At 53.1% G+C, this 11500-nt stretch overlaps 1 protein-coding gene across 2 annotated transcripts in view; it reads right to left on the bottom strand.

The window, feature by feature from the left end:
- Window positions 1-11124, bottom strand: part of LOC141133885 (sodium/potassium-transporting ATPase subunit beta-2-like) — a 32305-nt gene extending 21181 nt beyond the window's left edge. Inside the window, exon 1 of one of the 2 annotated variants that reach the window (XM_073623486.1) lies at window positions 10969-11124. In XM_073623486.1, coding sequence (XP_073479587.1) covers window positions 10969-11080 — 112 coding nt within the window. In that variant the 5' untranslated portion in view covers window positions 11081-11124. The remainder of the gene's footprint in view (window positions 1-10968) is intronic. The other variant, XM_073623485.1, reaches the window with a different exon arrangement.
- Window positions 11125-11500: the final 376 nt, after the last annotated feature.

The following is an 11500-nucleotide window of genomic DNA, read 5'->3' as shown; positions in this document are numbered from 1 at the left end:
AAAAAATGTTTTTTTACTTTGTTTCTGTCAGTAAATTTTTCTCCTTCACTGATGAGGTAGGCACTTATATTCCGGACTAATGGGCACTGATGAGGTGGACACTGATGGACAGCAGTGATGGGCATTTATTGGCGCACTGATAGGCGGCACTGGCTGGCATCACTAATGGGCACTGATGAGGCGGCACTTATATTCCAGACTAATGGGCACTGATGAGGTGGCACTGATGGACAGCAGTGATGGGCATTTATTGGCGGCACTGATAGGCGGCACTGGCTGGCATCACTAATGGGCACTGATGAGGCGGCACTTATATTCCGGACTAATGGGCACTGATGAGGTGGCACTGATGGACAGCAGTGATGGGCATTTATTGGCGGCACTGATAGGCGGCACTGGCTGGCATCACTAATGGGCACTGATGAGGCGGCACTTATATTCCAGACTAATGGGCACTGATGAGGTGGCACTGATGGACAGCAGTGATGGGCATTTATTGGCGGCACTGATAGGCGGCACTGGCTGGCATCACTAATGGGCACTGATGAGGCGGCACTTATATTCCGGACTAATGGGCACTGATGAGGTGGCACTGATGGACAGCAGTGATGGGCATTTATTGGCGGCACTGATAGGCGGCACTGGCTGGCATCACTAATGGGCACTGATGAGGCGGCACTTATATTCCAGACTAATGGGCACTGATGAGGTGGCACTGATGGACAGCAGTGATGGGCATTTATTGGCGGCACTGATAGGCGGCACTGGCTGGCATCACTAATGGGCACTGATGAGGCGGCACTTATATTCCGGACTAATGGGCACTGATGAGGTGGCACTGATGGACAGCAGTGATGGGCATTTATTGGCGGCACTGATAGGCGGCACTGGCTGGCATCACTAATGGGCACTGATGAGGCGGCACTTATATTCCAGACTAATGGGCACTGATGAGGTGGCACTGATGGACAGCAGTGATGGGCATTTATTGGCGGCACTGATAGGCGGCACTGGCTGGCATCACTAATGGGCACTGATGAGGCGGCACTTATATTCCGGACTAATGGGCACTGATGAGGTGGCACTGATGGACAGCAGTGATGGGCATTTATTGGCGGCACTGATAGGCGGCACTGGCTGGCATCACTAATGGGCACTGATTACATGTCTGGAAGTCCCCTGTGAGGAGATGCCGCTGATCGGCTCTCCTCGCCACACAATCTGTCAGTGTGAGGAGAGGAGCGCTGATTACCGGCTTCTCCATGATTGGACACAGCTGATCACATGGTTAAGGAGCTGCAGACATGGCTCTTTACAGAGATCGGGGTAGCACCGTGTCCTAGAAACACTGCGGGGGCACGGGAGAGCGGCTGTTCTGGGGCGCCATCATATGACGACATCCCAGAACGAGAGCCGCACCGCTCCGCCGTCATTTGACAGGGGGGGTGGCAGGTGGTTAAGAAGGCCTTTGACTCAGTGAGGCCCCCAGGACTGTTCCTCAAACTACTGGAGAGTGGAATGGGAGGGAAAACCTCTGATTGTCATCAAGAGTTCTTATACAGAGAATGGCTGCAGTGTAAAGGTGAATGGGAAAAAAACGGAACACTTCCGGCAGGTCCGAGGAGTCAGACAGGGCTGCAGCCTAAGTCCAACCCTCTTCAACATCTACACCAATGAACTGGCTGCAGCTCTAGAATCCTCTCCAGCACCGGGACTGACTCTACATAGCACTGAGGTGAAGTTCCTGCTGTATGCGGATGACCTCCTACTTCTGTCACCAACAGAGAGAGGCCTACAAGAAAGCCTAGAAGTACTGCGAGGAATGCAGTGCCACATGGGCACTATCTATCAACCCAAAGAAAACAAAAATTATGGCGTTCCAAACACAAAACAAAGAGCCCCTCCTTTATATTACACAACTAACAGCTACACATACCTTGGCCTAACCAATCAGGAGGATTCAACCCAGCCATAGAGACACTAAAAGACAAGACATGCAGGGCCTTCTATGCCATCAGGAGACAGCTGGACCACCTAAACCGAACAAATCACCCCAATCCTTCTTTATGGCAGTAAAGTTTGGGGTCACCTTCCCAGACCAATCCAAATGGGACTCCAGCCCGACAGAAACATTCCATCTGAAATTCTGCAGCCACCTCCTCCAAGTCCATCTGAGCTCCTCCCACAGTGCTTGTTTCCCTTACTTCTCGCTGTACAGAAGAGGACACTATCATACTGGGACCACCTACAAAACAGCAGTCCTTTCCCATATCACCATAAGGCCCTACTGACCATTAAGGAGAGATGTGGCTTGCAGCAACTCATCAGCTCCTTGTCCATCAAATGCCCCAACAATTCATCAGCTCCTTGTCCATCAAATGCCCCAACAACTCATCAGCGCCTTGTCTATCCCAAACTCCCAACAACTTATCCAGGCCTTGTGCATCCCAAAACCCCAACAACTCATCAGAGCCGTGTCCATCCGAAACCCTCAACAACTCATCAGTGCCTTTTCCATCCCAAACTTTCAACAACTCATCAGTGCCTTGTCCATTCCAAACCCCCAACAATTCTTCAGGACCTTGTCCTTTCCAAACCCCAAACAACTCATCAGTGCCTTGTCCATCCCAAACTCCCAACAACTCATCAGCACCTTGTCCATCCTAAACTCCTAACAACTCATCAGTGTCTTGTCCATCCCAAACCCCCAACAACTCATCAGCGCCTTGTCCATCCCAAACCCCCAACAACTCATCAGCACCTTGTCCATCCCAAACTCCCAACAACTCATCAGCACCTTGTCCATCCCAAACTCCCAACAATTCATCAGCGCCTTGCCCATCCCAAACTCCCAACAACTCATCAGTGCCTTGTCCATCCCAAACCCCCAACAACTCATCAGCACCTTGTCCATCCTAAACTCCTAACAACTCATCAGTGTCTTGTCCATCCCAAACCCCCAACAACTCATCAGCACCTTGTCCATCCCAAACTCCCAACAACTCATCAGCGCCTTGTCCATCCCAAACCCCCAACAACTCATCAGTGTCTTGGCCATCCCAAACTCCCAACAACTCATCAGCGCCTTGTCCATCCCAAACTCCCAACAACTCATCAGCACCTTGTCCATCCCAAACTCCCAACAATTCATCAGCGCCTTGCCCATCCCAAACCCCCAACAACTCATCAGTGTCTTGCCCATCCCAAACCCCCAACAACTCATCAGAGCCTTGTCCATCCCAAACTCTTAACAACTCATCAGTGCCTTGTCCATTCCAAACTCCCAACAACTCATCAGCACCTTGTCCATCCCAAACCCCCAACAACTCATCAGTGCCTTGTCCATCCCAAACTCTTAACAACTCATCAGCGCCTTGTCCATCCCAAACTCCCAACAACTCATCAGCACCTTGTCCATCCCAAACTCCCAACAACTCATCAGCAACTTGTCCATCCCAAACTCCCAACAACTCATCAGCAACTTGTCCATCCCAAACTCCCAACAACTCATCAGCACCTTGTCCATCCCAAACTCCCAACAACTCATCAGCACCTTGTCCATCCCAAACTCCCAACAACTCATCAGCAACTTGTCCATCCCAAACTCCCAACAACTCATCAGTGTCTTGTCCATCCCAAACTCCCAACAACTCATCGGTGTCTTGTCCATCCCAAACCCCCAACAACTCATCAGCGCCGTATTCATCCCAAACCCTAAACAACTCAGCAGCGCCTTGTCCATCCCAAACTCCCAACAACTCATCAGCACCTTGTCCATCCCAAACTTTCAACAACTCATCAGCACCTTGTCCATCCCAAACTCCCAACAACTCATCAGTGTCTTGTCCATCCCAAATCCCCAACAACTCATCAGAGCCTTGTCCATCCCAAACTCCCAACAACTCATCAGTGTCTTGTCCATCCCAAACTCCCAACAACTCATCAGCACCTTGTCTATCACAAACTCCCAACAACTCATCAGCACCTTGTCCATCCCAAACTCCCAACAACTCATAAGCACCTTGTCCATCCCAAACTCCCAACAATTCATCAGGATCTTGTCCATCACAAACCCTGGACCCGGAGGATGGGGACCACTTCCTGCTACAATGTGACCAGGGGGTCCTGGAGGATGAGGACCACTTCCTGCTACAATGTGACCAGGGGGTCCTGGAGGATGAGGACCACTTCCTGATACAATGTGACCAGGGGGTCCTGGAGGATGAGGACCACTTCCTGATACAATGTGACCAGGGGGTCCTGGAGGATGAGGACCACTTCCTGATACAATGTGACCAGGGGGTCCTGGAGGATGAGGACCACTTCCTGATACAATGTGACCAGGGGGTCCTGGAGGATGGGGACCACTTCCTGCTATGGGGCCCCAAGTACTCATCGAAGAGGGATACACACTTCCAGAGACTCTCTGCTCTCACCACAGTCTTAAATTATATAGAAGAGAGGAGAAAACTCCAAATTCTACCAGGAGAAGAGGAGCCAATGAGGGAAATAACTGCACAGCATGTCACAGACTGAGAGGGACAGGAGAAAGGAGAGAGACAGAAAAGGCAAGTTTTGGCACTGCAGATATTCTTCCACCTTAATTGTGATGTGGGGTGTTGTAGAGGAGGATCCCCCTGAACTGTGATGTGGGGTGCTGTAGAGGAGGATCCCCCTGAACTGTGATGTGGGGTGCTGTAGAGGAGGATCTCCCTGAACTGTAATGTGGGGTGTTGTAGAGGAGGATCCCCCTGAACTGTGATGTGGGGTGCTGTAGAGGAGGATCCCCCTGAACTGTAATGTGGGGTGATGTAGAGGAGGATCCCCCTGAACTGTGATGTGGGGTGCTGTAGAGGAGGATCCCCCTGAACTGTGATGTGGGGTGCTGTAGAGGAGGATCCCCCTGAACTGTGATGTGGGGTGCTATAGAGGAGGATCCCCCTGAACTGTGATGTGGGGTGCTGTAGAGGAGGATCCCCCTGAACTGTGATGTGGGGTGCTGTAGAGGAGGATCCCCCTGAACTGTGATGTGGGGAGCTGTAGAGGAGGATCCCCCTGAACTGTGATGTGGGGTGCTGTAGAGGAGGATCCCCCTGAACTGTGATGTGGGGAGCTGTAGAGGAGGATCCCCCTGAACGGTGATGTGGGGTGCTGTAGAGGAGGATCCCCCTGAACGGTGATGTGGGGTGCTGTAGAGGAGGATCCCCCTGAACTGTGATGTGGGGTGATGTAGAGGAGGATCCCCCTGAACGGTGATGTGGGGTGCTGTAGAGGAGGATCTCCCTGAACTGTGATGTGGGGTGATGTAGAGGAGGATCCTCCTGAACTGTAATGTGGGGTGATGTAGAGGAGGATCCCCCTGAACTGTGATGTGGGGTGATGTAGAGGAGGATCCCCCTGAACTGTGATGTGGGGTGCTGTAGAGGAGGATCCCCCTGAACTGTGATGTGGGGAGCTGTAGAGGAGGATCCCCCTGAACTGTGATGTGGGGTGCTGTAGAGGAGGATCCCCATGAACTGTAATGTGGGGTGCTGTAGAGGAGGATCTCCCTGAACTGTGATGTGGGGTGCTGTAGAGGAGGATCCCCCTGAACTGTGATGTGGGGTGATGTAGAGGAGGATCCCCCTGAACTGTAATGTGGGGTGCTGTAGAGGAGGATCCCCCTGAACTGTGATGTGGGGTGCTGTAGAGGAGGATCCCCATGAACTGTGATGTGGGGTGATGTAGAGGAGGATCCTCCTGAACTGTGATGTGGGGTGATGTAGAGGAGGATCCTCCTGAACTGTGATGTGGGGTGCTGTAGAGGAGGATCCCCCTGAACTGTAATGTGGGGTGCTGTAGAGGAGGATCCCCCTGAACTGTAATGTGGGGTGCTGTAGAGGAGGATCCCCCTGAACTGTGATGTGGGGTGCTGTAGAGGAGGATCTCCCTGAACTGTGATGTGGGGTGATGTAGAGGAGGATCCCCCTGAACTGTGATGTGGGGTGCTGTAGAGGAGGATCCTCCTGAACTGTGATGTGGGTGCTGTAGAGGAGGATCCCCCTGAACTGTGATGTGGGGTGTTGTAGAGGAGGATCCCCCTGAACTGTGATGTGGGGTGTTGTAGAGGAGGATCCCCCTGAACTGTGATGTGGGGTGCTGTAGAGGAGGATCCCCCTGAACTGTGATGTGGGGTGATGTAGAGGAGGATCCCCCTGAACTGTGATGTGGGGTGATGTAGAGGAGGATCCCCCTGAACTGTAATGTGGGGTGCTGTAGAGGAGGATCCCCCTGAACTGTGATGTGGGGTGCTGTAGAGGAGGATCCCCCTGAACTGTGATGTGGGGTGATGTAGAGGAGGATCCCCCTGAACTGTGATGTGGGGTGATGTAGAGGAGGATCCCCCTGAACTGTGATGTGGGGTGCTGTAGAGGAGGATCCCCCTGAACTGTAATGTGGGGTTCAGTAGAGGAGAATCCCCCTGAACTGTGATGCGGGGTGCTGTAGAGGAGGATCCCCCTGAACTGTGATGTGGGGTGCTGTAGAGGAGGATCCCCCTGAACTGTAATGTGGGGTGCTGTAGAGGAGGATCCCCCTGAACTGTGATGTGGGGTGCTGTAGAGGAGGATCCCCCTGAACTGTAATGTGGGGTGCTGTAGAGGAGGATCTCCCTGAACTGTGATGTGGGGTGCTGTAGAGGAGGATCCCCCTGAACTGTAATGTGGGGTGCTGTAGAGGAGGATCCCCCTGAACTGTGATGTGGGGTGCTGTAGAGGAGGATCCCCCTGAACTGTGATGTGGGGTGATGTAGAGGAGGATCCCCCTGAACTGTAATGTGGGGTGATGTAGAGGAGGATCCCCCTGAACTGTGATGTGGGGTGATGTAGAGGAGGATCCCCCTGAACTGTGATGTGGGGTTCAGTAGAGGAGGATCCCCCTGAACTGTGATGTGGGGTTCAGTAGAGGAGGATCCCCCTGAACTGTGATGTGGGGTTCAGTAGAGGAGGATCCCCCTGAACTGTGATGTGGGGTGCTGTAGAGGAGGATCCCCCTGAACTGTAATGTGGGGTTCAGTAGAGGAGGATCCCCCTGAACTGTGATGTGGGGTTCAGTAGAGGAGGATCCCCCTGAACTGTAATGTGGGGTGATGTAGAGGAGGATCCCCCTGAACTGTAATGTGGGGTGATGTAGAGGAGGATCCCCCTGAACTGTAATGTGGGGTGATGTAGAGGAGGATCCCCCTGAACTGTAATGTGGGGTGATGTAGAGGAGGATCCCCCTGAACTGTAATGTGGGGTGCTGTAGAGGAGGATCCCCCTGAACTGTAATGTGGGGTGCTGTAGAGGAGGATCCCCTGAACTGTGATGTGGGGTGCTGTAGAGGAGGATCTCCCTGAACTGTGATGTGGGGTGTTGTAGAGGAGGATCCCCCTGAACTGTAATGTGGGGTTCAGTAGAGGAGGATCCCCCTGAACTGTGATGTGGGGTTCAGTAGAGGAGGATCCCCCTGAACTGTAATGTGGGGTGCTGTAGAGGAGGATCCCCCTGAACTGTGATGTGGGGTGCTGTAGAGGAGGATCTCCCTGAACTGTGATGTGGGGTGCTGTAGAGGAGGATCCCCCTGAACTGTAATGTGGGGTGCTGTAGAGGAGGATCCCCCTGAACTGTGATGTGGGGTGCTGTAGAGGAGGATCCCCCTGAACTGTGATGTGGGGTGATGTAGAGGAGGATCCCCCTGAACTGTAATGTGGGGTGATGTAGAGGAGGATCCCCCTGAACTGTGATGTGGGGTGATGTAGAGGAGGATCCCCCTGAACTGTGATGTGGGGTGCTGTAGAGGAGGATCCCCCTGAACTGTGATGTGGGGTGATGTAGAGGAGGATCCTCCTGAACTGTGATGTGGGGTGCTGTAGAGGAGGATCCCCCTGAACTGTAATGTGGGGTGCTGTAGAGGAGGATCCCCCTGAACTGTGATGTGGGGTGATGTAGAGGAGGATCCTCCTGAACTGTGATGTGGGGTGCTGTAGAGGAGGATCCCCCTGAACTGTAATGTGGGGTGATGTAGAGGAGGATCCTCCTGAACTGTGATGTGGGGTGCTGTAGAGGAGGATCCCCCTGAACTGTGATGTGGGTGCTGTAGAGGAGGATCCCCCTGAACTGTGATGTGGGGTGCTGTAGAGGAGGATCCCCCTGAACTGTGATGTGGGTGCTGTAGAGGAGGATCCCCCTGAACTGTGATGTGGGGTGCTGTAGAGGAGGATCCCCCTGAACTGTGATGTGGGGTGCTGTAGAGGAGTATCCCCCTGAACTGTGATGTGGGGTGCTGTAGAGGAGTATCCCCCTGAACTGTGATGTGGGGTGCTGTAGAGGAGGATCCCCCTGAACGGTGATGTGGGGTGATGTAGAGGAGGATCCCCCTGAACTGTGATGTGGGGTGATGTAGATGAGGATCCCCCTGAACTGTGATGTGGGGTGATGTAGAGGAGGATCCCCCTGAACTGTGATGTGGGGTGATGTAGAGGAGGATCCCCCTGAACTGTAATGTGGGGTGCTGTAGAGGAGGATCCCCCTGAACTGTGATGTGGGGTGTTGTAGAGGAGGATCCCCCTGAACTGTAATGTGGGGTGAAGTAGAGGAGGATCCCCCTGAATTGTGATGTGGGGTGATGTAGAGGAGGATCCCCCTGAACTGTGATGTGGGGTGCTGTAGAGGAGGATCCCCCTGAACTGTGATGTGGGGTGCTGTAGAGGAGGATCCCCCTGAACTGTAATGTGGGGTGCTGTAGAGGAGGATCCCCCTGAACTGTGATGTGGGGTGCTGTAGAGGAGGATCCCCCTAAACTGTGATGTGGGGTGATGTAGAGGAGGATCCCCATGAACTGTAATGTGGGGTGCTGTAGAGGAGGATCCCCCTGAACTGTGATGTGGGGTGCTGTAGAGGAGGATCCCCCTGAATTGTGATGTGGGGTGATGTAGAGGAGGATCCCCCTGAACTGTGATGTGGGGTGATGTAGAGGAGGATCCCCCTGAACTGTGATGTGGGGTGATGTAGAGGAGGATCCCCATGAACTGTAATGTGGGGTGCTGTAGAGGAGGATCCCCCTGAACTGTGATGTGGGGTGCTGTAGAGGAGGATCCCCCTGAATTGTGATGTGGGGTGATGTAGAGGAGGATCCCCCTGAACTGTGATGTGGGGTGATGTAGAGGAGGATCTCCCTGAACTGTGATGTGGGGTGCTGTAGAGGAGGATCCCCCTGAACTGTAATGTGGGGTGCTGTAGAGGAGGATCCCCCTGAACTGTGATGTGGGGTGATGTAGAGGAGGATCTCCCTGAACTGTGATGTGGGGTGATGTAGAGGAGGATCCCCCTGAACTGTGATGTGGGGTGCTGTAGAGGAGGATCCCCCTGAACTGTGATGTGGGGTGCTGTAGAGGAGGATCCCCCTGAACTGTGATGTGGGGTGCTGTAGAGGAGGATCCCCCTGAACTGTAATGTGGGGTGCTGTAGAGGAGGATCCCCCTGAACTGTGATGTGGGGTGCTGTAGAGGAGGATCCCCCTGAACTGTGATGTGGGGTGATGTAGAGGAGGATCCCCCTGAACTGTGATGTGGGGTGCTGTAGAGGAGGATCTCCCTGAACGGTGATGTGGGGTGATGTAGAGGAGGATCCCCCTGAACTGTAATGTGGGGTGCTGTAGAGGAGGATCCCCCTGAACTGTGATGTGGGGTGCTGTAGAGGAGGATCTCCCTGAACTGTGATGTGGGGTGATGTAGAGGAGGATCCCCCTGAACTGTGATGTGGGGTGATGTAGAGGAGGATCCCCCTGAACTGTGATGTGGGGTGATGTAGAGGAGGATCCCCCTGAACTGTGATGTGGGGTGCTGTAGAGGAGGATCTCCCTGAACTGTGATGTGGGGTGTTGTAGAGGAGGATCCCCCTGAACTGTGATGTGGGGTGCTGTAGAGGAGGATCCCCTGAACTGTGATGTGGGGTGCTGTAGAGGAGGATCCCCCTGAACTGTGATGTGGGGTGCTGTAGAGGAGGATCCCCCTGAACTGTGATGTGGGGTGCTGTAGAGGAGGATCCCCCTGAACTGTGATGTGGGGTGTTGTAGAGGAGGATCCCCCTGAACTGTGATGTGGGGTGATGTAGAGGAGGATCCCCCTGAACTGTGATGTGGGGTGATGTAGAGGAGGATCTCCCTGAACTGTGATGTGGGGTGCTGTAGAGGAGGATCCCCCTGAACTGTGATGTGGGGTGCTGTAGAGGAGGATCCCCCTGAACTGTGATGTGGGGTGTTGTAGAGGAGGATCCCCCTGAACTGTAATGTGGGGTGATGTAGAGGAGGATCCCCCTGAACTGTGATGTGGGGTGATGTAGAGGAGGATCCCCCTGAACTGTGATGTGGGGTGATGTAGAGGAGGATCCCCCTGAACTGTGATGTGGGGTGTTGTAGAGGAGGATCCCCTGAACTGTGATGTGGGGTGCTGTAGAGGAGGATCCCCCTGAACTGTGATGTGGGGTGCTGTAGAGGAGGATCCCCCTGAACTGTGATGTGGGGTGATGTAGAGGAGGATCCCCCTGAACTGTGATGTGGGGTGCTGTAGAGGAGGATCCCCCTGAACTGTGATGTGGGGTGCTGTAGAGGAGGATCCCCCTGAACTGTAATGTGGGTGCTGTAGAGGAGGATCCCCCTGAACTGTGATGTGGGGTGCTGTAGAGGAGGATCCTCCTGAACTGTGATGTGGGGTGCTGTAGAGGAGGATCCCCCTGAACTGTAATGTGGGTGCTGTAGAGGAGGATCCCCCTGAACTGTGATGTGGGGTGCTGTAGAGGAGGATCCCCCTGAACTGTGATGTGGGGTGATGTAGAGGAGGATCCCCCTGAACTGTGATGTGGGGTGCTGTAGAGGAGGATCTCCTTGTACAGTAAAGCAGTACAGGGGGGTGGATGGGATGTCAGTACTTGTATAGATACCCCCTCTTCTTACCCCAGCTGCTGGCGGTGCGACCCATGAACTCCCGGGTTCTGGGGTTCCACATAAACTCCTTCCACTCATCCATAATCTGGGAACAGCTTCTCTTTTGTTTGGGCTCCGACATCGTGCCTGTCCGGTGTGCTGCCTCTGATCCCGGCTCTGCTCTGCCCTTCACTATTTATCCTCTCCGACCCCCCCCAATAATCCGCCGTCCTCCTCCCCCCTCACCTGTAGATGGCAGACTCTGATATCAGAGGTCACCTCCACCCCCAACAACTCTCCTTTATTAGAGGATATTATTTGCTGATATCAGATTATACAATGGGCTGTATTCTTCTCTTCTATCAGATTTTATTATATTCTTTGCTTTGTATTTTATTATATAATGTATCATTCCTTCCTGTGCACAGTGTATTCTCTTCTCCCATTCTGTATATTACTTTATTCTCTTCTCCCATTCTGTATATTATATTCTTCTCTTGTATCCTATTATACAATGTGCTATATTGTATTATTTTATTCTCTCTGTATCATTCTTTCCTGT

Source organism: Aquarana catesbeiana, linkage group LG03 (genome assembly GCF_042186555.1).
Source record: "Aquarana catesbeiana isolate 2022-GZ linkage group LG03, ASM4218655v1, whole genome shotgun sequence".
Lineage (NCBI taxonomy): Eukaryota > Metazoa > Chordata > Amphibia > Anura > Ranidae > Aquarana > Aquarana catesbeiana.
The sequence above is the reverse complement of the archived record's forward strand: the minus strand, read 5'-3'. Positions and strand labels throughout refer to the sequence as shown.